General features: G+C 33.7%; 1 protein-coding gene across 1 annotated transcript; it reads right to left on the reverse strand.

Moving 5' to 3' along the window:
- Positions 1-27,277, reverse strand: LOC131846304 (alkyldihydroxyacetonephosphate synthase). Its single transcript, XM_059195572.1, has 11 exons — positions 27,076-27,277; positions 16,091-16,177; positions 11,530-11,821; positions 9,337-9,522; positions 7,121-7,294; positions 6,483-6,599; positions 5,917-6,063; positions 4,961-5,227; positions 3,762-3,922; positions 1,034-1,155; positions 1-457 (listed from the first exon to the last, which is right to left on the reverse strand). The coding sequence occupies exons 1-11, from the start codon at positions 27,216-27,218 to the stop codon at positions 267-269; spliced, it is 1,887 nt and encodes a 628-aa protein (XP_059051555.1). The 5' UTR covers positions 27,219-27,277; the 3' UTR covers positions 1-266.
- Between the last annotated feature and the right edge of the window lie 347 nt (positions 27,278-27,624).

Here is a 27,624-nt window from a genome sequence, read left to right on the forward strand (position 1 = left end):
TTAATTGGGCTATTTATTAAAATTAGCTATACAGCAAAACAACTGATGTCAGCATCATAAAAACATTATAACAAAAATCCAATTTTACAATTATTAAGAATAAATTAATTTCTCATACAATCCACTGAAATAAAACATGTATTAATAATGTTCTGTGTTAATAAGGTTATATTTTTTGGCAGATTATATTGTAACATTACATTGTGACCAAAATTGGAATGTTGATTTACGATGCGTTAAAAATACTTAATAATTAAATAATTTGTCTATAATTTACTTCTTATAAAATTATCTTCGCGACCATATTCATCTAAGGCCATATTTCCTAATGCAAAAATGTTATCCGGATCCAGTACCCTCTTCATAGCCAAGAGTAATTCTCGGCCAGGCTCGCTCACTGTATCTGTGTACCATTTCTTGCGTAACTTTCCGACACCGTGGTGATGTGATATTGAACCTATAAGATTTAAATTATTATGTGTATACCAAGTATTATATCAGCGATGCTGACTTATCTTACTATTAAATAATAGCTGTAATAATAGCTACGATACAATATTTTTGTGTACCAAATTTTATTCGAATCCAAACAATCATAGTATTAGAATGAAAGAGTAAGACAACAGCTGTTTATACAATTAACCATCCATATTCGCAAACTATCACAATTATAACATTAATAAGACTTGGCATCACATCTACAATTTGGAAAATTCATGTTAATACTATATACATAAGTATTAGAAAATATAAAACTGTTTAAGGGTATTTATAAAACAACTAAACCTTTAAATATTTCATACTAAGCAATATCCGTAGATAATGTAGCCACGAAAATCACAAAGTTGCTAAAAATAAACTTCATCCAAAACCTAAAATCGCAGGAATAACACATAAACAGTATTTTAAATAATTATATTTTTTATTTTCAAGATACATCTCTTTTCAGTCCGGCGTAGTCTTTGTCTATACCTGTTTTCTTAAATTTGATTGGCGTGAAAATTCTTAACTGTGATTGGACGTTGATACTTACCGCCAGAAGCGATAATTTCGTCTCGTGCGGCTTCTTCTATTTCCTCGTAGGTTGCAACGGGATCAATAAACTTTTCCGAATTGTGTGCAAAATAGAAATAAATGCAACATCCTGCGTCGTAGCTGAAAATAAGTATAACATTGGTCGTTAATTACGAATGAGGATGCTACGTTTTTATAAAAAAATTGCTCAAAACATGATATAATGTAATGTAGTAGCTATCTACCTATAAAATGACTTGAATTTCCATGTAAACTTTCATCCTCTATTTTATTTTACGAGCAGATTTTTTTACAAACTGAATGTTATATTTATTCAATAGGCTAAAAAATAAACTTCAAGCCTCTAGCTTTAAAAATTACGATAATTCCATACAATCTTGCATGCATAAAAGAGTAGCCTATGTATTTTCTCATGGTTTAGGCTATCTGTGTACCAAATTTCATTAAAATCGGTTTAGAATTACTTTCAACATTATCAGAGTATTAAGGGGGTCTTCCTATGTGATGGGTTGAAAAAATCGATTTTTTTTTTTCATAAATTGCTCCCTTAACATGTCTAGAATACGGTAGTAAAGCGATTTTAGAAAATTCGAAGTCGTTTTAAAGATACAGCAGGTAAAAGAAAGAGCGGTTCGGAGCGGTGCACTACAGTTGGCAGTTAGAGACCGGGCCTATTGTGTACCGTCGGCTTTATACCTGGCCTCCCTTTTATTAATATATTTGTTTATACAAGTTTAGACACGTTTCTACAGACTTAAACAGAAAAGGAGCAGGTAAACTTACTGATAAAGTTATCCAAGAAATTACAAAATTCTACGGATTAGCAATTCGACGCCATCCAGATTCGCTTGAAGATATGAGAAAGGAAGTTTGGGCAACGTACTATCACAAATGTTCTTCTGATGAAAACCCTCAGCATCAATTTTGTCCAGAAGGCGAAGACAGTTGGTGTAAATGGCGTAAGGCTGAAGCTAATAATGAACTGGACCAATTTCATCACGATAAACCACCTCTAATTCCGCAGGTCCAAGAAGCTATCAAACCGGTTTTCGAAGATTTATCGAAAGACGAATTATTAATTCGTTGTTTAGGAGCAGAGACACAAAACAATAACGAATCTTTGAATTCTTTGATTTGGACTTTCGAAATCCAATTTTACAATTATTAAGAATAAATTAATTTCTCATAGAATCCTATTAAACATCTTCATTCTTAAGTTGTTGATTATATTGTAACTACATTGTGACCAAAATTGGAAGTTATTATCTTTAATGAAGGTTTTCAAGGTATTTTAAAAGTTATGTCGATTATGGGATGCCCTGTTGCAAAAATGAAGCCCAAGCGTATGTTGAGAAACGGGATGAAAAGCGAATCTTACGCTCTGAGCGGCGCGTAAGTGATGTCGTTAAACAAGCCAGGATTGACTCAAGAGCTGAACAATCTGCTATAAAAAAGAGTTTCACGAGGAAGAGGAAGGAATACTCTATGGACCAGGCATCGCCGATTGAGAGTAAGTTGATATTTTAATAGTTTTTAACGGACTTGAAACTTTAAACGCGTTTTTCTCAAAACTGTGTTTTTCAAACTTTCCTCCATTGTATCTCAGAAACGGCTGGACCGAATTACTTGAAATTTACAGGGCACACTCAATATATGTAAACGCATGGAATGAACTATTATCAATCGAAAATTTTTAAAACTTCGATTTTTTTTATACCAAAAAAAAACTGTGAAAAAAAAAAAACGCCTAATTTGCAACTTTTATTTCAAATGTCTATCAAAAATCCAATTTTTTTTATATTCATTTGATTATAGGTCATTCCGTGCTTTTAAGCCTACAAATTAAAACGCCGCTAATATATTTTTTTTTTTTTCAGATAAGCCGATCAGCCGGAATCGTGGAGGAAGTGGGAGCTCAAAATTTTTTTTGAATAATGGGGGTGTTCAGAGCGCTGTAACTCTAGTTTGACTGAATATTTTTAGCTGAAATTTTATATTTATACTGTCCAAATATGTGTTAATAAATGATAAAAAACTTGAAGCTCTAAATATTTACTGGTCGTAGAAAAAAAATCCTAAAATATCCCTAAAAAACAGGCCGTCACATAGGAAGACCCCCTTAATACTACATTAGTAACATAACCTTACTTTTAAAAATCCCTAGTTAATTAATATATTACTTTACATAATATAGTACAATTGGTCAAATTATAGTAATGTACCTACGAACATAGATAAATCCTCCCTAGATATAACCTAGCCTAACCTAGATATAAAAGGGTTACTTTTTTCGAACTATTCTTCGGCCTTAACCGAAGCTGACCTTTATAGTTTAACAGTACGAAAATAGGGACAAGTACAGATAGATTACCATCTATCTTCAAACCCGCAGGATTTATGAAATCAATAAAATGGAAATCAGCGCTTTGGTACATTGGTATATATGTATATATATAACTTAGTTATACTGCCGTATAAATGTTGAGTAGGATAATCAATATTTAACATTCTCTGCTAAAGTGAGCGTAACTTAAAAGAAGCTACAAGAGTTATAAAAATATGCTCACTCAAAAAAAACAGTATATTTTAGCTTTTAAGTTGTATATAGTAAATATTATTGTGGATAAGAATACTGTTGTAATGCTGAATAAATGTCTGTCTGTCTTTATTATTATGGAGCGGCAATAAAGGCAGCTATTGATGATATTTCTAGAAATATTTATTACGTTTGCGTGAGACGACACGAGATTAGATAGTGTTGGATGCCGCGCGTGGCGCATTCGTCCCGCACACGGTCCTTGACGCGACGACACAGCGCGCCCGCGCGGTCCCACGGGACTGACGTCTCGAACGATTCTGCCACGATCCCGTATTCCATTGCTACATCCTGGGAACAAAACAATGCATAAAGTACCAGTTGAGTTTCTTTTGTTGCCTCTTCTTGACTGGATGATAGGCATAAAAATTATGACGTGAATAAATGCAGCAGTTGATATTCTTGTCCATTGTCAACTGAAGTATCAATCCGAACTGAACGATATATGTTTAGGGATAGTGGTAAAAGCTTATGACGTGAATAAAATCAGTTCAGATTTTTGCCAATTTCTCAACTGAAGTAACTAACCGAACCGGATAGGGGTAGTGATCAAAATTTATGACAAAGATATGACATTAGAGGAGGGACATCCGAGTTTTTAGTGAATAGGAGTATCACTGTACCCGCTTGCCTTGCCCCGGGGCGACCGGGTCTCCATGAGGATATTCTCAAAGAAAAGAAAGGTTATATTGGTATAGGTTTACGGCATTAACTCCGTATTTGGGCCGTTATGCCTTAAGTCTTTTCAAGGGATGGATGTTATATGTGTATGGATGGATGTACTCGCTTGCGCTAACGGTATACACTGGCGGGGCACCAGTGGAGGTTGATAAAATGAGTATGAAGTTAGGTCAGTTAGCCCATCGTGGCAAATTGACCAGGAATTTAACATGATGGTTTCCAGGGGGAACCGCATAGAGGTCAACCTGACATGGTACATTGGTAGCGATGAGGTTATTAATCTGCATTACTAACAATACCCTTCCAGCTTTGCGTTATATTCCCAAGACTCTCAGACTTACCTTAGATAAGGTAAGCAATAATGAAGGTATGTAAGCTTATACCCTCGTTCACCATTTTCACGGTAAGTTATTTTTACGTTAAGTTGTGGTTATATTCCCAAGACTCTCAGACTTACCCCAAGGTAAGCAATAACGAAGGTAAGCTTATACTCTCGTTTGCCATTTTCACGGTAATTTATTTACTCTCAGACTTACACTAAGGTAAGCGGCAATAACGAAGGTAAGCTTTATACTCTCGTTCGCCATTTTCATGGTAAGTTATTTTTAAGTTAAGTTGTGGTTATATTCCCAAGACTCTCAGACTTACCCTAAGGTAAGCAATAACGAAGGTAAGCGTATACCCTCGTTCCCCGTTCTCAGCACCGGCTGGTATACCACCAAACTGTGCCGCTATGCTATTCAGTTTCTTCTCCCTCTCGGCAACATCGTCCGCCGCGCCTTCTATTAGCAGCGTCACAACACACAGCTTCGTCGGGTCAAAACCTTTGATACGGGTGATGTAGATTCTCTTCAGTCCATCTAGAAGGACTCCTCCCCATGATGAGTCCGATTTCAGTGCTTGCCCAAAGCGGAACTGTAAATTATTAAAAATGCAGAGTCAGCACAAGAATTTAAATTTATTATAATTAAGAGAAAGCTTAAGGAATTGTAGTTATTATACAGTAAAAGGATTTCTATCAGACGTATTGTAGGCAAATTCGGATCTTAATTATTTTCGATGCGGCGCAAAATCTAAAAAACGCCATCCCCCTAGGACTCCCCCCACCGAGCCGCTTCGGGACACCGTTTTGCATTTGTATTGCTGTAAATTATTGAGGCTTTTTTGACAGTTTTGTCTTAACAAATGCATTGAACACAAACACTGGTTTTCCCTCAAAACGCATAAATCATTCGCCTTTTATTAAAGATTGAGGACCAGACAGTGAACCGAAACAATTTCCTTGTCGGCGGTTTGTCAGTGGTCAAGTTGCCAAAGGTACGTCAAATATTCTGAGTTGTGTATTCATCTGCAAATTCAATTTTGCCGCCCGGACAAAGGACCTCGTGTTGCCCCTCTTCCTAGAGCCGGGGCTAATTGTAGGAGCCGGACATTTTTGGCTTTTGTGGTATTAGTATGGACTAATTATCTATAAATTAACAAATTTCTACACGCCTTTAAACAGGGTCCATGTGTTTATTTCAAATTTATTTTATATTGAGAATTTATTATATACTCATAATTATAAATAAATAATGATATATCTGAATTTATGCAGAACTCACCTGTTCATTGTCCATAAGTCGTATACTGGACGGCTGGAGACGCTGCCTGGCGACCTCACGCTCGAATTCAACCCCGGAATCCCAATCGGGGAAAACGAGGGACCCGTACTGCACCACTGGCGGCAATGGACGGATTTTTATTGTCACCTGTAATATTTTTCATGGAATTTTTATATTTTTAAAATTATAATGACCCTGAATAATTCACACAGCGCTATCTCAACAGACGGCCTCGGTAAATTAAACGAGTATATAGTAGTAATTTATTGATACAAAAATTAACAAATTCGTTCACAAAAACATTACAACTTGTGGTCTTTTAATAAAAAAAAAGAATCATCTGTATTTCTACTATAAGGCAAAGCCAATGTTTTTATGTTCCTGTTTTATCTTACTAAACGACAGATTTTGATTTTAAATTTTGTGATTTTCTATTATTTCAAGAATTATAATACATTCCATACAAGTTAAGTTGTAATAGTAAAGTCAACAACTTCCTCGTGAAAGATGTTTATTCATTTATATACAATCAATATCTCAATAAAGCATATATATATAAATGTTACCTCTGTTACGACTCCCAGGCAGCCCTCAGAACCCATCACAATATGTTCAAACTCGGGGCCGCACGAAATTCTTGGTACTCTGCAATTTTTCTCCAAAACACCTCGCGCTGTCACCACCTACGTAGAATTTGACATACAATTATAAGGATCTATATTATTTTGTTTAATATGCATTTACTCTTTGTGTACGGTACGGTATACATATTTAGCTTTTTCTGTGTATATTATGTATGTACATAAAAAAATAATTTATGTATTTTGGATTGTTATTACTAGCTGACCCCGCGAACTTTAGAATTAAATAATATGACAGAACAGAACGCTGTTTGACTACAACTTCCCATGCAATTATTTCATACTTAAATTTAAATAATTATTCTTCATTAATTATTATTAAATATGGTTGGTTTAATTATTATTAAAAATTATTATACTTTTTCTCCACTTAAACCTTTGTCTCCAACAAAGGTTTAATTATTCTTCATTAATTATTATTAAATATGGTAATGGTTTAATTATTATTAAAGGTTCTTCAAATATTTTATAACCAAAATTAGTCAAATCAGTCCCGCGGTTCACGAGTTTTAGTGTCATTTCATTTTTATATATAAAATAATTACGCAGATTTCTAAACCTACTTTAGTTTGTACTATGAGATCTTCTATGTTCCCATATGTGTTCTTCTTCATGCCGCTGGCCCTGGTCGCCACCCAACCTCCGAGCGTTGAGAACTCGTACGAATCAGGCTCGTGGCCCACCGTGAATCCACGGGCTCGCATCTCTCTCTCCAAATCCTGACCCACAATACCGGCCTGCAAGGGAGAAGGAGATTGTTAATGTGGACTGTTGTCTTAATACTTATAATAAGTTTAAACTTTTTACGTACTATCTGATAATTAAGTTTTTTTTACGCCCCATGTTTTACTTGTTTTATAGATAGATAGATAGAATATACTTTATTTGCAACGTACAGTAAAGAAGAAGCACAAACAATATAACAAAGGACACATGTATTGTTACAATATGGCGGCCTAATTGCTAAAAGTTTATATTATATCAGATGATACTGTACCGTTTATTTGCAGTAAGAAAAAAACATCTAATCTAAAGAGTGACACCAAAATCTCCATACAATTTAGTGGTCTACAGTGAAATTATTGGTTTTGAGATATGCTTCATAATTAGTAGGATCGTTTGTCCAAGTTCCGGTTTTGGGGGCTTTTACCTTCCCGAGCCGCCAGTGTAAGTGCCGCCAGTGGCGAGCATGCCCGCGCTATGGCATGCTTGCCATTGACGGAGATAGACCCAACACCTCGGGCATCAAGACAAAGAAAGAAAAAAGAACGGGAAAGACGCCCAGAACGGCACTTGGACTAATGATTCTAATAATTGCAAAATGTAATATGTAAATGTAGACGTAATTTTTTCTGAGTTCATTATGTTAACACTAATATTTATATTAATACTTGCTGTCCCGGCAAACGTTTTGCCTTAAAATAAAAATAAAAAATTAGGGGTGGACTACCCCTAACATTTAGGGGGATGAAAAATAAATGTTGGCCGATTCTCAGACCTACACAATACGCTCACAAAATTTCATGAGAATCGGTCAAGCCGTTTCGGAGGAGTATGGGAACGAAAACTGTGACACGAGAATTTTATATATAAGATAATTGTAACAAATACATTTTCGTATTCGATGACAATGTACTGTATATACATATACTTACAAATAATTATTATTGTATTGACTATTTGTGTTAAAATAAAATAAAAATTAACGATGTAGTGTGAAAATGTTTCAATGGACTAAAAACTACATAAAATGCGCTAATATTTGTCTTCAGAATTACGTAAACCCACGTAAGTGAACGTAGATGACTTCCACGTTAGAATTATGGACACAGTAGGATAAAAGGTCAATGTTTCAAGGAACTTTAAATTTAGCCATAAAAAAAATGGTATGTATGGTACATACCATTTTTTTACGGGTAAATTTAAAGTTCCTTTTTTAATGGATGAATATGGCATAATGAACTCGCCTGCGCTAACGGTTTACGCTGGCGGTGTACCAGTGGATGATAATAAAATGAGTATGAAGTCAAGTCATTTAGGTCATCTTGGCAAATGCAATTTATCAAGATGGTTTTCAAGGGAACCCTGTGGAGGTCAACCTGACATGGTACATTGCTAGCAATAGTTATTAGTCCACATTACTAACAACCTTGCTCGAGTGCATCCAAATATATAAACCCTTTGGTTTTGTTATGACGTAGATTTTACACATCACATAATTAAGAAATAACAGGACTATTGTCGAAATGGACAGGAGAAATAATGAATAGTAGAATACAAAAATTTATTTAATATACAGTATGTCCCAGAAGTTAATGTCAAGCCGAAACAGGATTGATTGTAACAATCATGAGAACAATATTTTTTTTTATCATGTAGTTTAGTAGTAGGCGTTTAAGAAAACCTAGAAATTTGGTCAAACTGTAACCATATATCGGTTATTGTGGTTATTATTTTTATTCATTTAAACTTTGAAACTGTAACTCTAAATAATATTTCTAAAACCACAGTTAAATATAATGACACAATTGCCACATGTTTTCTAGAAATAATTAATTAAACCATGAAATTAAATTTTCACAATTTGTCGACTTTGAAAGGCCCTCCTTAAAAAAATGTACTAAGTGCCTTGGCAAGTGTCATGAAAAGTTCGCGCATTTAATCAGAATTCAAAATAGTACAATACAATATATACAATAAAATAAATTAATTAAAAGATTGTTTTGTACAACAAAGAAACAAACAAAGCCATCTTTTGATTAATTTATTTTCTTTATACCTGGACTCTAGCCAGTAGCTGCTCCTTGTCCAGCCACAGTATGGAGTTCATATCGCTGGTGTCCAGTGCAATGATGGGTCTCTGTTCGTTGGGGGGGCAGGTTACGGCGCCGGACACCGAGGTACCTCCGCCAAATGGTATTATCACGATATCATGCTTCGACGCGCACTGGACAATCCGTTCCACCTGTAATAATAGTGAAAATTATATTAATACAAATAAATAAAATTTAAATGTCTGTTTGCAGTTTCAAATTAATATCTTTAACTAAATCCATCTTCAGATACATACATACATATATATAATACTATAATAGATTTTGATGGGATCTTTACTCGCATATAGTTAATGCTATAATGAGTAACTTCGGCTAACTTTATTTTAGAAATTTTATTGTAATAAAAAAAAACAGGTAAATTCGGAGAAGACTAATTTGCGGGTTTGATACCCGTTTTTTTATTTGTCTAGTAAATAGAGCTCTCACTTGGGACTACACTAAGTTAATATTACCTTTGAGCTCTTTAATAATAAAAATAATAGTTATTTTTATTCACATTATTATAATTGTACGAAATAAATCTAAATTACTTCCAATATTCAAACCAATAGTACAACTAGATTCTAAGCTATAGTAGGTGGATATATTGACGTCATATTATATGAACAGCAAGCGTAAATCTCGCTGCTTAAAAAGGAATAAAATTAAGAAGGGATGTGAGTGAAGTCAACTTATTTATATTAAAATATGTTGCTTATATGTCATTAATTTTTACTTTAAGTATGTATTAATATATAATACCTATTGTCATTAACATTTTTGTATAAAATTATAGCTCTACAAAACATTTTTTTTCTAGCATATGGGTCAAATCCAGCATATGGTCTGATGGTGAGTGATTACCACCCCCCGAGTACCCGCAAAATGAGTCAAACCCGGTAAACGAGTACTCACAACACTAGAGGAATTGGAAATGTGTTGACGGCCTCTCAAGAAGGAATAAACTCTTTTCTTGAGGGTTTTAATATATGTAGTATCGATTCGGATCTTATACGATATTCTATTTGTGTTCGCGTAGGCCTCCTAGCCCATTTGGGGTAGTAGGCAGTTACCTACTCTACCTAATAATTATTCCGGCCCTGTGTATGGTCTCCACTTTTTCCTCTACCGATACAGAACTCTAAAATGTCTATAAGTTCCGTGTAAGCCTTATGTTTACGTGTTAATTTATGATCTACGGTATCGTTTGTTAAATTGTGTCATCTGTAAACACTTCAAAATACACATTGTAATGTATTTCGGCTCAATTGCGTATAACCATAGATTACTTAATTGTTAAAGTACACAACTACAGTACATATCATACCCTTCAAATGTCTGTACTGTATACGTGTGAAATTAATATATTGACACCTGATAACTCAATAAGAGTCGCTACCAAACTTTGAAGAAATTACGTCAGAGTTTTGTAATCCTACCTAATGTTATAAATGCAAAAACGAGTTCCTTGTCTGATATCTTCTGGCCCTACAAAAATTATGGCATACGTATTTCATAACCCCTCCTTCATCCTTGTCAGAGCTGGTCACAATTGTGAGACATCCTCCTCCCTTTTGTGACGTCACATGTTTTGCTATCCGCTAGTATACCAGTAGGGGGGAAGGGATAGTTAGTAATGAGGACTCATGACCCCATTGTTAACAGGTCAGGTTGACCACGCGATTATCCCTGGAAACGTGGTGAATTTACCACGATGGGCCAACTGACTTTATGCTCATCTTATCCTCCTCCACTAGTACCCCGCTAGTGTAAACCGTTAGCGCAAGCGGGAGAACGATACCATTATTATCGATTAAAAAAAATATACCAGTAGAATAATGTATAATATATGTTATATAAATATATGTTCTTTGTTAATTGAAAATATATGTTCTTTGTCATGAAATCTACCCTGTCACTCCTCTGTTCATTGCCTGATGATGGCACGTTTAGAGGCGAAACAGGTGCGTAATATGGGCGTATATCCGATAAGTTTGATCACTGGTTGGAAAGGTCGTAACGCTTCCGGTAGCGGTGGTTAAGTTTCCGCACTGAATGTTTGTGGTCTCACACATGCTAATAGTAGCGGATTTAAATCTCATGCTGTAATCTCTCGAGAAAATCTTGGCATATAGGTCTATATGGCTATAGCTTACCTGCTCATGACTTTCTGGCCAGATAACTGCATCAGGTATTCTCGGGAACTTGTTGCCTCTTAAATCTGATATGTCTTTCAATGTTTGTCCGTGTGCTCTTATTAATCGGTCCATCCCGTCGGTGCTGAGCAGGGCAATTTCTTCCAATTCCTTCGTGACTCCAACAGGTAACTTGCTCTCGGGGAATGATGTTGGCATTTCTGGTATTTTGGGCTGCTTCGTTAGGTCTACCTTAAAGTTATCGTATGCCCAGGCTTGTAGATGAGGTAGAGGTTTTCCAGCGATGAGGTACCTTAAAATAAACAAAATTGAATTGTAAGTAATTTCAAAGTAAAAACTTTTCATTAAATGCATATATTATGCTATTCACAGAATCGGTTGGCCCGATTTTGACGGGACTTTCGCTACTGGCTACTGTAATTTCAGAAATTTTACTTATTTCAATATAAAAAAAAACCACGCGGACGAAGTCGCGGGAAAACTTTGTTTTGGTTGAAGGGTGAGATATGGTAGTGAAAAAAAATCTAATGTCAATCTATATTTAGAGCAGTTAGTTAGTTTAAACAGAGTAGTTTATAGCCTAAGGAGAAATTAAACCCTTAATATAAGCATTTGTTTAACTCATACTTAGAACTAAGATATAACAAAAAATGTATCTACAGAACATAGAAAAACTAAATTCTATTCAACTGTATTTTTTATATAAATAAATCTTTCTTCATACGATACGAGTAGTATAGATTTTTAGGTGGATGTGTATATAGAGACTTGCATTGAATTGCAAGGCCCTAGACTTAGGTACTTATGTACATTGACATATAATTCAGAATATGTATGTCTTTATGTGTGCAGATGGACGAGGGACGAGGATAAACCAGCATTTGTAAATAGATGACATTAAATACTATGTACAGTCAACTTAATACATATTCTACTGTCAATATATTGTCGACTATACACGGACTACGAGTAACCTGACATTGAGGATGACGCAGCTGGAGTCGAGTCACAAAGCAAGTTTCAAGGCGTTTGTGGCCCGGGTCCCCACCAACATGCTGCCCACCTTCATGAAGGATGACTACTGGCCGAAAGGGGTGTATCGGCGCTATCATGGCAGATTGCCGTCATCAGTGCCGTGACCACACAGACAATTTCTATATATTAGTATTGTAATATTAATTCATATGTGTGTTAGTCTATAAGTTATTTACAATATTGACCTAGTAGCCTGAAATAAATAAAATACTAATCTATCCTAATAATAATCCCTTGCAACTTTGTCTGCGCCACAATTTCCCTGTTTTTTTGCAATATGTTCATTACAGTTCTGCTCCTATTGGTATATATAACAGCGTGATGTTATTTAGCATATCTTAATAAATAGGCTATCCAACACTGAAACCATTATGAAAATTGGTTCCGCAGTTTTTTTTTCGACCTATTTTAATGCTGTTGGCCGCAGCTGGCCGTTTTCAGGTTCCCCGAATGATAGGAGGCGAGTACAGATGGCTGTCCAAACCAGTGTATGGCCTAATGGAGCGGCTGAAGGCCAACTTCTGCCTGGCAGATACAACTTTAGTCTGAGGGTATCGCTAGGGTTTAAAACCTCGGATCAGGCCGTCGTAATATCGATCCCCATTTGAATCATTATCATTATAATGTGTTTCAACATTGCGCAATTTTCAACCTACTATTTTTGTTATACATTTCCTTTTAGAATGAATTTGCACATAGTGGTACTCTGACTTATTCTGCTACAACGCCGCTAAATATTCACAACCAATATATTCAATATCAAATTAAAAATATCTTTATTCATGTAGGTCTATTACAGATTCGTATGATATATATGAAGGTGACTGTACCTGTCTACTTGTACGATTGTAGCAATAGTTTGTTGCAGCTGTGTCCGCGATTGTTTGTGTTATATGAATCGCAAATATGCAAACATCTTTATATCTGAGTGTACACACGCAACACTGTTTTAAAACTGGGTACCTACTCGTATCTACTAAGGTAAGAGGGAAGAACGGAGGGGGGTATTAGTAAAGAAGACTGGTCCTTCCATTGCTGGCAATATCATGTCAATCTCTGTTCTCTTTTGTCCCGCGTCTCCCTGGAAATAATCGTAATAAATTTTTGGTGAATTTCACCAAGAATTTGTCACGATGGGCTAACTGACTTGACCTCATGCTCATCTTATCATCTTCCACTGATGCCCCGTCAGCGTAAACATTAAAAGCAGGCGGGTGCACCATTCCATTATCATCCATATAAAAAACAGTACATTTCTAGAGAAATCCAATAACAGGTTTTCAGTGACTTAGCAAAAGAAAATAAAACAGAAAGTGGCAAATGGAGTAATGAATAATTTTGAAGTAGAAATCAAACATTATAAATTTCACAATAAATAAAAGTAACAAGTAGAACATTTCCTTTAAGAATTATAAATACGATAATTGTATTAGAAGTAGAGTTGCCTTATTTTTTCAGTCTATAAGGAGCAAACGCTTAAATAGGCAAAAAAAATACGGGAATTTAGTATTTTACACGGGTCAATTTATCAAAAGACAAATTGTGTAGCGTAGATCGATCGATTTAATAATAAAAAACGGAGCACGATTCGAATACGGGACAGAGTCAGTTCGCCGGGACATTTTAAACTGAGCCTAAACTACGGGACGTCCCGGGAAATACGGGACAACAAGTCTGGCAACGCTAATTAGAAGTCACTTGTGTGTTGTGTGTGTGTAATTATGTGTTAAAGTGTACGAAGCATGTTTTAAAAAAATGTTTAAAAGTTTGTGTGACACAGTTAGTATTACATAAGTTATATTTATTATTATTATAGTACCTACTATGCATCGTCTATTCACCATTGAGCACGCAATAATTCCGTCATAACAAACGTTTACTGTAGAGTTCAACCGTACTTCATTGTATACGTGGCAGTTTGCCCATTAGAACACCACACATTAGGACAGTGGTTTCCAAAGTTTCATCGTACGACCGAATATTTTGGGGATTTGGAGACAAAAATAGAATTGCGTGAAAATTTTGAAAATGTCATGAAAGTATGGCATTATGTTAAACTATAAAATAAACGATACGCGAATGCAATTCACTACATACAATCTGCCAATAAATAAATAAATCAAATTTATTTGAAGATTTTTCTAGACTTGGTATTTTTTTTTATTTATACTCTTTATTGCACCAGAATAGAAAAATATTAATGAATATAAATATATATATACAATCATAGGTACAAAGGCGGCCTTATCGCTAAGCAATCTCTTACAGGCAACCTTTAGGTAGACGGCAAAGGTATATGAAAAAGAGTAGGTGGTGCAAATAACAACACAACTAATTTATAAATAATACAAATATACATAAATATAAATATACACATATATGTAGGTATATACCTACATAGACATAAATATACACATATCCATGAAAAGTTTGAAGGAAAGAAAGGGATTACAGAAAAAGGAAAAATAGAACTAAAGGGAAAAGAAATGAGATTTTATTGGTGCTTTAAAGCTAGCAAGAGATTGAGCGCACCGAATAGAAGCAGGAAGCGAGTTCCACAACCTAACAGCCTTGAACAGAAAATGATTTTGAATAAAAGGAATGGAATGGAAGTGGAATGGGAAATCTAAGACGGAGATTGTAATTTTTTTTATACGACTTTATCTCCAAATTATTACGTAATCATTACATAGCATAAAACAAACTCGCTGTCGCTGGTCTGTCCGTCCCTATGAATGTTCAAATCTTTAAAACTACTCAACGGATTTGAAGCGGTTTTTTCTAATAGATAGAGTGATTCAAGGGAAAGGTTTATATGTATAATACACGTACACCCGGGTGAAGCCGGGGCGAGTAGCTAGTAAATTATAGGGTACAGTGGGCGACGTCATTGTTGTGATGTCGAATGTGTTATAATAGATAGATTCTGTTTTATTTTATTCTATTCAAGCCTTCATTTTTTCAACAGCTTATAATTCCATTTCAATTTTATTATTAATTGCACAACAACGCACACTTTGAGAACAAGTGCAATAGAACCTAGGACATGTACAATAATTACAAATCTACGTTTGTCAACATCAACTGCTAATAATCGAGTATGTATGTACATTATATTACGTTGTTTATGGTCTTTATTTACACACAAATAGAGACAACATTGGTTATTTCCCATTGTGTCTATTTAACTAGCAATAATGAAGTTATAAATTTTCTCGGTCATCGTAAACAGATCCTTAGAAGTATATCGAAGTGTATATATATTCTATTTTGAAATCTATATACATTTTTTCGGGCTACTTTAATACAGTTGACCGCAGCTGGCCTTTACAGCTTCACCGGACGATAGGGGGCGAGTGCAGACGGCATTGCAAACAAGCGGAAGGACGCTGAAGGCCAACTCCCGCCTAACGAATACGACTTTAGTCTGAGGGCACCTAAAAAATCATTTTTTTGGAATTCTCACACAATAATTGTCTCTTTAGTAGAACATACCTAATGAGTATAGCATTAAAGTTGATTTTACCTGTTACCAGTGAAGTATGCGACATCACCGTTCAGTTGAAACATGGAATCCTTGTAGCCCCATCCGTACCATTTTAGTAAATCTTGTCTGAAACAAAGAAATGATTATTATTTAATATTTTTATTCATATAACTTCTATGCACAAATTACAAAGGTAAAAGTAGCATATATAAGGCGGACTTAACGCCTTATGGCATTTTCTACCAGTCAATATCACGATGATAATGATGTATACACATATGAATATACCTAATTAGGTTTTTCAATGGATGAATATGGGGTACACGCTTCTTCTGTGTTAAGATATAGGCTGGCGGGGCACCAGTGGAGGATGGAAAATCGGATCAGTAAGCCCATCCTGAGAAATTCACCCGAATTTAAGGCGAACCCCGAACCCTCTAAATACGAAAGGTTATGTATTAAACTCGACTAACAATCCCCTTCTTCACCCAATTAAATAAGATCCCTACGATCGATCCCCCGTCCAATTCAAACGGGGTTCGAAATTACGACAGCTTGAGCGGAGGACTGAGGGCACCGCCTAGCGGTGTCTAAAGTCGTAACCTTTAGGCGGGAATTGGCCTTCAGCCGCTCCATAAGTCCTTCCGCGGGATCGGAGTGTCATCTGCACTCGCCCCTAACGTCCGGTGAAGCTGTAAAGGCCAGCTGCGGCCAACAGCATTAGAGTAGTCCGAAAAAAAATCCAATTAGATTTACAAAACGGAAGAGGACAATTGAGAACAATATAATTATGTAACATTTCGTGTCTTATTAATTCAATAAAGATAACAATGTATTATTGTTATTTGTATTTCGAAATATATTTCTGATATTATTTATTCATGATAAGGCGTGAATGGATTTCACGAATTCAATTTACGAGTTGAATCCGTATTGAATTACTGAGAACTGTGTGTACCAAAATTATAGTGTACTTAAGCACGATTTACTATACTATCAACTAGTCTATTCTGGAAACCAAATTCGACCATTCGACATTGAAATGTGTCAATTTACACCTTTTTGTACTCTTAAGTCATATACTAGCGACGTATTATATCCAAATTTGGTGTCCACAGAAAGAATTAACCAGTAATATGATCAGTTGATGTTTATTCGTTTGTCTGTGTTCCAAAATTACAATAAAAACAATAGATTGAAATCAACATTTAAATTGAACCCAAGGTTCACAAGTACTGGTTGTTTCTAAGGGATTTGGCCGCAGCCTGGCCTTTACAGTTTCACCGAAAATGCATAAGGCATTCGAAACCAGGTAAATGACTTCGGACGGCTAATTCCTATAATACAGATCCGACTTTGGTCTGAAGGCGAAAGGTTAGAAAGGCACTATTTTTATTTCATGGATGATAATGGAATGGTGCATCCGCCTGCGTCGAATCCATCCTGCCGCGAAACAACAGCCTCGGTGGTCTAGCGGTTTAACACACCGCTTTACTTCCGATGGTCGCGGATTCGACTCCTCGCACGGTGCAAATATTTGTATTCATGAGTATGATTGTTTGTATTGGTCTGGGTGTCTCCTATGTATATTATGTTTGTATTTAAAAAAATACATATATTGGTCTGGGTGTCTCCTATGTATATTATGTTTGTATTTAAAAAAATACATATATCTAAGTATATCAGTTGTCTAGTACCCATAACACAACCTCTGCTTACCGTGGGACTAGATGGCGTTGTGTTAATTGTCCAAGGTTATTTATTGTTATTATTATCATTTTGTCTCATTTTCTCAGGTTGTGCTGTCTTTTTATGCTTTGCGGCGTATACCACGTATATTATTATAATATGTTAGGACAGTATAATGCAATCATGCAACAGAAATGTGAGGTCAACGGCATTTCAGATAAGAAGATAGATAATTTTTTTATGATAATATAATATGATATGATATTGCGTGTTTTGAGGACAAGTCGTCAGGTAAAGTCACCTGCGCTGATATGTAAACAATTTTTACCTTGTCATAGTAACACATTGTTGAGGTAGTTTGAAAATGTTTGGAATTGTCAATATTGTTAGTACGACTAGTAATTACGAGATGTAAAGTTCACGGAATTGTATTGAGTATATATATGACTCTATTTATATATATGAGTATATTTATGACTCTCATATCATAAAACAAAAGCTGAAAGGATATATGTAATAACATCCTTTTTAATTATGTAGTAGAAATCTTATTAATATTATAACAGCGAAAGTTTGTAAGTATCTTTATTTTATTTATTTATTTAACCCTTATTTACCAATAAATTATGGTACAAAAAGCGGATTTAATGTTATTGGAATTCTCTATCAGGAAACCTTCAGGAAGTGCAGGAATACATGATGGTGTTGTGATTTGTTTTTTTTGGAAACTAATATAAAATCCAATAGAAAATTGGCCTACTATGTCTGTATAACTACTATTATTTGTAACAAATACCTAACTAGCAACAATGTATTGAAACCGATTACGTATTGTACCGTTTAGCATAACGTAAACCGCTTAATAAGATAGCCATAAAAAGTTGGTACTTACATACACGGGTGTTCCGTAGCATCATATAGAAAATGACCTAACAGCTGCTATGAAATATTGTATTAAATAGACTGTGAAGCTGAAAATTGGTGCTTTTTGTGGCGTTGCATAGAAAATTCATATTTACCCATTATTAATTGCCTATTTATACCGATAATCAGCTTCCTGTTTAAGTTTTGTTATGCATTGTAAGGCAGTGATATTGTACAATACGGAGATATGACACCATCACATGATAACGTGATATTCGTAGTTTTTTTCTAACTATTCTAATGTTGTTTGTTGCAGCTGGCCTTTACAGCTTCACCGAACGATTGCAGATGGCGCTAAAAACTCGCGGAAGGACTTATGGAATGACTGAAGGCGAATTACTGCTGGACAGATACGACTTTAGTCTGAGGGCACTGCTAGGGGTTCGAACCTCGGCTTAGGATGCCCTGTTTAAATTAGACAAGGTATTGGTCGGAAGGGGTATCAGTGGTGTTGTATAAAGACAACGATTACTACAAATTCAAATACTATAAAATCAATGGTGGCCCCACTGAAAATCAGCGCTGTGGTATAACTGTACTACAATATAAATGCTGAGTGGGAGTCACATTCAGCGTTACTAGTATGTTTTAGCTTTTAAGTTGTATAGTAAATAAGATAGATAGGATATATATAAGTATAGTATATATATATAGATAAGAATACTGTAATGCTGAATGAATGTCTTTATTATTATTATTATTCAATTATCAAATAGGCCGCAAGCTTGTTTGTTGTGTTGTCATTTGCTTGCGATATTTCACACTTTAGCAGCTGATATAGCAAACTAATTACAAAGATCTTTCTGAAGTTTCTTAATATTATATATATTATAACTAGTATATCCCACAAACGTTGTTTTGCCATATAAATGAAAATAGCTATTAAAAAATAGGGGTTGGAGATAGAAGAGCGAAAACCTAGGATTAAATGTATTTTTAATGACACATTATAAAAAAAATTGTTGCTGTCCACCCCTAGCATTTAGTTAGGGTTGGACAACCCGTATCACTTAGGGCTATGAAAAACAGATAGTAGCCGATTCTCAGACCTACTGAATATGCATATATTTCATAAAAATCGGTTAAGCCGTTTCGAAGGAGTATGGTACCTAACTAACATTGTGACATTTATTCACATATAAATAAAATTGGATCTCTAAAATCTCTGAAATGGCTGGACCGATTTTGACGGTACTTTTATTGGCAGATGTAATAAGCTGAGCTGATGTAATAAGGCTAAAGTAACTTAGGCTACTATCTCTAATTAACTTTTTTGTTAAATTCCATGCAGACGAAGTCGCGAGTACAACTAGTTATATATACATAAGATATATTACAATACATCGTCTCTTAAGTTTCCCCTTTCATTTTTCTTCTCTATATTCTCACTATTTTAAGGATAAAAGTATAGAGAGATGATTGTAGGGAAAATATATTAGGTAATATAAAACTTTACTATCCTAAAATATCCTACATGTTTGCAGGAGGAATATTGCAATTTTTTAATTTGTTTTAATTCAAATAAAAAATATATATAGAATGCATTTTACATTGATTTTAATAAATACGCCACGGAATGTTCGAGAAGAAGTGCAAAATGTATATAAAATAACATCGATGTTCTGTGCCTGACGTTCCAAATTTGAAATTTTATAATTTTATTTTTAAATACATTAAAGGGCTATTTGCGATCGCAAACAATATATGAATATATGATTTTTCATTTAATTTGATTTATTGTCCAACTCGTGACTATCGTGACAGTAAAGAGGATGTATAATATTTGCGATACTAAATTTCCTGTATATGAATTACTATTAATATCTCTGATACAGAATTTATTTTTGTTTGCTTCTTGAATGTACTGATTACTTCGCTATCTAATATTATGAAGTTGATATATTTGTTTTTTCAGTAATGTAAATTTAAAAATTCTTTCATCTATGAAAACTAACGGAAAGCAACATTTTCAGGGAATAAAATTAGCTGTATTTTGTTAAAATAAAAACAGAGGTACAATCAAATCAAATAAAAATTCATTTATGCATGTAAGACATTTTAGTCGCTCTAGAAAATCTTGATGATCATCAATATTTTCTATATAATTATTATTTTCCTACAGTAATTAGTAATAATAGTTATCAGTCCATATTATTAACAGTCCCTTCCCCCATATCCCCGATTAATACAATGATACTTTTTACTCAAATTCAAGCGAGTAGCGACGCAGTATACTATTAGTAAATAAAATTCCTAAGTGACACGGCGTGAAGTTAGATCCTGTAGAAGTTGTATAAAAATATATTTTTAACTATTACATCAACGAGATCCAAAATGTCGGTCAGTGTTGCTAATGTTAGGTACTTCAATACCTATCTTATCAGCCGTTGGCAGTATTATCGGAAATTTGAAAGGTTTGGCAATAGTCAGGTGTAAATTAAGGATCGACTGTATTGAGACGAAAAAAATATCTTAACGGGGCGACACGGGCTGAATACTAAAAATTTTAAAATCAAAATAATAGCCATTAGATGTTAAGTCCGCCATATGTACTTTTTAACTGTGCATTAAATTTATTAAAATAAAAAAATAAAAATAAAAATAAATAAAATATTCATACAGATTCATAATTTTTATAAACAAAATGAACTGTATGTAAATAAACCGGATTCGTTCCAAATTTAAATATTACTAAAAACAAAAATTATATCTAATGAAAATTTTAAATTTCAATATAGGTGAAGGTAAACTGTGTTCGAATTTTAAAATTTCTTTAACATCATTTTTGTGTTTAGTAAATTTGAAATTGAAAACGATCGAGTCATTTAAAATATTGAATTTGAATCTATATTTCGCCAACAGTATTAGAATAGTTCGAAAAAAGCAATTGGTGTTGATTCAGATCTTGTGTTTTTTTTCTTAATATTTATTTATTTATTAAACGAATACTCGTGTATCAATTTATTTATTTATTCATCCGAAACAATATAAATTGTGTAGGATAACATTTATTCAGTAATTATTTACCTTTTGTTATTTTTACTTTCTCTATTCACCCAAAGGAAGAAGAAGGAAGAAATTCTTAGCGATAATACCGCCTTTTGTATCAGTTAATGTCTATTTACTATTTTTTGTTTCAATAAAGAGTATATATAAATAAATCATCAATGGAATAGTAACACTAATTCAATAAAAATGTCCTCGATGTAGTTTTAAACAATATAAAATTGTAAATAGTTTGTAATTCCAATATTACCATTATTCAATAATTTCACTGATTGATATCTCGTAGGTACTATGTGTGTATTGCATATTTGTTATTAAGATGCCGATAAATATTTGTAAATTATTTCGATAATAATCAATATTATATAATAACAATAAGACAATATCGTTATACAATAATAAGATAATACATTAATCAATTGATTAATGAGTACGCAAATTTTTGATTGATCAATCAATTGCCATTCAAAATTTCGTACACGTTCTTGTACAGATAGTAGTAATAATTCGTAGATATAGTACAAGTGTGTTCTATATCTGTATATCTATATATTTTATCGATAATCCAGCTATCAATCGCGTCCAACTTCAATACATCATATCAATACAGGTGTAAATAAATATTATCAATCATTGTACTAATACATAGTACAGTCGACTGGGGGAAATGGGATTGTTAGTTATGTGGATTGATGACCCCGGTAAGCCGAGCTTTTGTTATGGGTGCTAGACGACTGATATAAATACTTCATTTTTTTTGTAAATACATACATAATGTACATAGATTGGGGGGAAAGCGGATTGTTTGTAATGTGAACTGATGATCCATTGCTAGCAATGCACTATGTCAGGTTGACCTCCACGCGGTTTCCCCTGGAAACCACCGTGATAAATTTCTGGTGAATTTACCTGACCTAACTGACCTGATCTCATGCTCATCTTACTATCCTCTACCGGTGCCCGCCAGCGTAAACCGTTAGCGCAGGCGGGGGTACAATACCTTTATCAGGGGGGATTGGGGATTGTTAGTAATGTGGACTGATCATCTTATTGCTAGCAATGTACCATGTCAGGTTGACCTCCACGTGGTTCCCCCTGGAAACCATCGTGATCAATTCTTGGTGAATTTGTCACGATGGGCTAACTGACCTGACTTCATGCTCATCTTATCATCTATCATCATCCACTGGTGCCCCGCCAGCGTAAACCGTTAGCGCAGGCGGGTGCACCATGCCATTATCATACGCAAAAAAAAATACCTTTATCATCCATTAAAAAAAAAGTACAACGACTTCAAAGGCATGAAGCACATCAGAGAGAATCAGAGAGAGACAAGGGAAACTCTGTCACTCTCTGATTACGCCCGAGGTGATGATTTTCCATTATGTATTATATTTCCAATATGGTAGGCTATCTCCTTGTTTATTATTTAAATTATATAAAACTAGATGTGCCCGCGACTTCGTCCGTGTAAATTGTCGATACTTCCATATAACCTTTCATCCTCTCTTTCAACCCCTTTCAACCCCTTACAACCCTTTTTTCGGATTATAAAGTAGCCTATGTCCTTTCTCTGGTTCTAGAGTACATGTGTACCAAATTTTATTTAAATCGGTTCAGTAGTTTTGGCGTGAAAGCGAGACAGTCAGACAGACAGAGTTACTTTCGCATTTATAATATTAGTAAGGATTATCTTTATTGCGGGGCGCTGCTGGGTTCTCTTATGTTGAATATAGCCTACGTTACTCATTAAGAATGGAGCTTAGTATAGGCGAAATATTTTTTAAATAAGTAAAGTATTTCTTGAGTTTATTATAGACGAATCTCTTTATAAAACCGTATAAAAAAAATAGTGCTATGTTTTGTATGGAGCTGACTGTACATTTAGTTATATTATTAATATAGTAAGGATAGTCATGCTCACTACATATATGTAGAGATAATGTGGTGAGCATGACTCTGGTCACTACCACTAATTCTATGGTATTACTTGCTCAATATCTTGATCTCTACAAGACTTACTTTATTCGTTAAATACAATAAAATGACTAAATAATTATTGTTTGATTATATTCCAAAAATAAATATTTTATCATTATTTTTATTCAAATTTATTACTTTAATTGACTCGATCGTTGAAATTTACTAAAAACAAAAATTATGTCAAGGAAATTTTAAAATTCGAACACAAGTTACCTTCACCTGTATTACAATTTTAAAATTTCATTTGACATAATTTTGTTTTCAGTAATATTCAAATTTGGAACAATTCCGATTCCGGGATTATTTACATACAGTTCATTGTTTACAAAAATCATGAATTCAAAATTGGAGCATTCAGTCAGCATTCCAGCCGATATGACATATTTTTTTAGCCTTGTGACTTTAATTATGGAATTGTGCTACTAGTAATTCTATTTCAAAGAGATTAAAGTTTATATTTCCAATTATGTATGGATCAATTCGCAGTTACAATTACAAATCGACTTGTATTACAACTCTAAAAAGTCGTAAACCCATCGATAGTTATCTGTTATACTAGAAAATTGTTACTAACAATTACATAACTAAGCATCTAGAGTCAGTGTATGCGGTCGTGTCACTTGTGTTACATTTTCCTATATTTTTGATTATTTTTAATTTCTGCGATAAATAGCAGCGCTTTACTTGTACACTTTCAATGGTACAATTAACTCTTAAACAGAAATCGTATTTTCAGTCCAAGGAGTTTTATATATTTCTGCTACATATGTCACGAATAATCATTTTAGTTTGATAGTTTGAACTGTATAGATAAATTGTAATAACCTGATGACTAACATATTACCAATTTGGGATAAACAAAATACAAAGAAGGAAAGACTATTCTAATTTTATAAATTGTAACTACTCTGTACGTACATACATCTTTATGTACAGAGTAGTTTCAATTTATATAAATTCAGAGTTGTAGTCGATATTCACTACTAACACTATAATGCTATTCCAAATTCAAATTTATTTCAAATAAAATAAAAATACTATTCAATTAAAATCTAAATTCCCATTAAAAAAAAAAGAAGACGTCTCATATCAAAGAAGTTTTCTATAAATGACTGACATCAATAAGCGCATTGTTGATCTACGATTCTAAATTTAAATTTCTATGGGTGGTTGCATACTATGTGGCACGTGCTTAATCACAACGTTTTAAAATAGTTTGCAAGTTTTGGGTTCCACCCGGTATTCATAAATAAAAAAAAAATACTAATAATAGTTACCTAGGACATTTTTTCTTCACCGCGTCATCTAGTCCCAATATAAGTAGAGCTTGTGTTATGGCTACAGTACAGGGATATTAAGGAGCTCAGTAACCGTAACCGAAACTATCGGTATCCGATATAAAAAAAACATTCATAACCGTAACCGTATCCGAAATAAAAGTTTCGGATAAAATCGGATAGGGGCGGAGGCTATTTGTATTTTACTTTTAAAATTCCTTAAAAATTATTATCCGTAACCGAAATTATCCGAAACTAAAGGATAATCCGAAATAATTGCATATCCGCATCCGTAACCGTATCCGGTATAATAATCATTCCTTTATCCGAAACCTATCCGAATCCGAAATTTTATATCTATAACATCCCTGGTACAGTGTGGGTTTATGGGTAATACAGCAATTGTATGCATCAGTATAACTTTCAACTATGATTATTAGTTATTGTTGTAGTTTTATTGTTATAGGTAAATAGAAAATAGAAGGAAAAATACTAGGAATACGGAGATTTTCATACATGAGCGATTGTCAAGAAATTGAAGTATAAACAAGATTGTATAAAACTATAAATTTAAATAAAAACTTTAGAATCAAATTTCTTTTATGATTACCCAATACAATATACAACAATTATGGATTAATGGTCTATTTTCAGATCGACTTCCACGCGGTCCCTTCTGAAAACCATCGTGGTTACGAGTAATTACTATACATTCACTAATCTGAAGTCATCCTCATCAACCACCCTCCAGTTACCATATAAAATAAAATCTACTTTACACAAAAAAAGTGATAATATTTTCTATTAATTTTATGCAATATTTATTGTACTTGTCGTATTAGAATATTTATTATTGAACTGGTATTTAAAGAAACGAATTACTATATGTTAACTACTTAATGGATTTATATTATTTTGTTTAATTCACGATTAGCATGTGTGAGATCACAAATATTCAATGCGGAAACTTGAATACCGTTACGACCTTCTCTATTGGTGATCAAATAAATTTATTCGACAATCAATTTCATTATTCTGAAAAGTGATCACTGGAAATATTACTTTTAATAATAAGACCGCCTCATCTAGTAGGTACATATAATAAAAATATCACTGATCGCTTCTATACATGAAAGGTATACAAGAAAAACCATAATTAAAATTTTTGTCTATATGTCTGTACTTTTGTGCACTCTAAGCTCAGACTGTGTAGACAGAATGGACTGCGGGATTTTTACATTAAATAAGGTTCACTTAAAATGTTGTCATTGTTTAATTTTAATTGATTTACAAACAAAAAAGTATACATATAAGTACCTATATAAGGACACGAGGCCACGGGCATAGGTGGTTGTATTAAAAAAAAAAGTTTTTTTTAAATTGACATTTCAATTGTTTCTTTCATTTATTTGTGGAAGGCCTTACACAAATGAAAAAATAATTAAGTGAAATTTATTTAATTTAAAAAACGCTCACAAACGCACAGACATATATTTCTATTTACTAGCATAATGTCTACGTAATTGTCTTACAAGTACTAATATATCAATCACAGTGACGAGTATTAGAAATATTGATTTTTGATACACATCGATGATGCTACGTAGTTATTGTGGATTAATTATGTACGAATTGTTATAAGTAGCTCAAAAGACACACACTACGAACATTATTTCTAGCAAATACTCTACTCCAGTTGATAGTAGATAATGTGGCATTTAAAAGTTTTGAAACAATTACTTATTCCAAGCAAAATAAAAATATAAAGCACTAAAAAGTTTTAATATTATTTCTAATATGGACTTTGGAAAATGTTCCTTTGCCTCTTTACTATAAGATAACATCTAGCCGGCGAAATAAAAAACCATTTTTTTTAAGAATTTACGTTGACAGAATTCAAGAACAATACTTTATATTATAAAATTAATTGTTTCGAGGATTTATTTACAGTATTTAATAGATATTCTCAGATATTTTTAGCTGCGTGTCTTCGATGTGTAAGCACGCGTCGTTAATTAAATATAAGCCTAAATCTAGAACAGGTCGCCGGCTGTCGCATGCTCTTATTTAGGATAGGCACACTATAAATAGTTTTGAGTGCATTAAAAATAACATTTTCTACTATATTCTAAATCACTAACTTACCTTCGTCTAGGAATCGCACTTTTAACTTTTATTATCGTATTAACACTGTTATTATTAATTTCCTTTTTCTTATTTTTAACACTTGTACTCGTTTTAGTGTCAGTCCGATTGGGAGCATTATTATTTTCCGCGTTTTGACTCATAATTATGGAACCGCTTGTAGACGCCGCTGACAATTTTTACAAGGGGCGACGATTATAGATTTGGGTCGGAAAGCATTTGGTGCGATTTTCATAAATCGCGCAGACTGCCGCGCATGTAGTGACAGATAACGCTGATAAAGCATGCCAAATATTTGTTTTAGCGCCATCTAGTTTTTAATCGTGGTACTAGTTTGCCACTTAGAAGCATTGATTTCATAGGTGGCATTTGATTCTTTAATAGTTAAATAGATGTCGCACTATAAATTCAAATTTATTTCGAAATCGGTGCTATACTTCTGTGTACACTAACACAGGTATACAATAATTTAAATTTTTTCAACCGCTTAAAATAAAAGAGGAGGTTATTAATACCATAGTATTCATAAAAAATTTTACCTCTGTACTC

Source organism: Achroia grisella, unplaced genomic scaffold, assembly GCF_030625045.1.
Source record: "Achroia grisella isolate CSIRO2021 unplaced genomic scaffold, CSIRO_AGI_Agris_v1 utg509, whole genome shotgun sequence".
Lineage (NCBI taxonomy): Eukaryota > Metazoa > Arthropoda > Insecta > Lepidoptera > Pyralidae > Achroia > Achroia grisella.

What these genes read in the sequence shown, in the direction of transcription:
- LOC131846304 (XM_059195572.1), bottom strand. Translation starts at nt 27,218, where the DNA reads ATGAGTCAAAACGCGGAAAATAATAATGCTCCCAATCGGACTGACACT. An exon ending in AGTGCGATTCCTAGACGAAG is followed by an intron (nt 16,178 to 27,075) that starts GTAAGTTAGTGA and finishes TCTTTGTTTCAG; the next exon opens with ACAAGATTTACTAAAATGGT. An exon ending in GGCCAGAAAGTCATGAGCAG is followed by an intron (nt 9,523 to 11,529) that starts GTAAGCTATAGC and finishes CTATTATTACAG; the next exon opens with GTGGAACGGATTGTCCAGTG.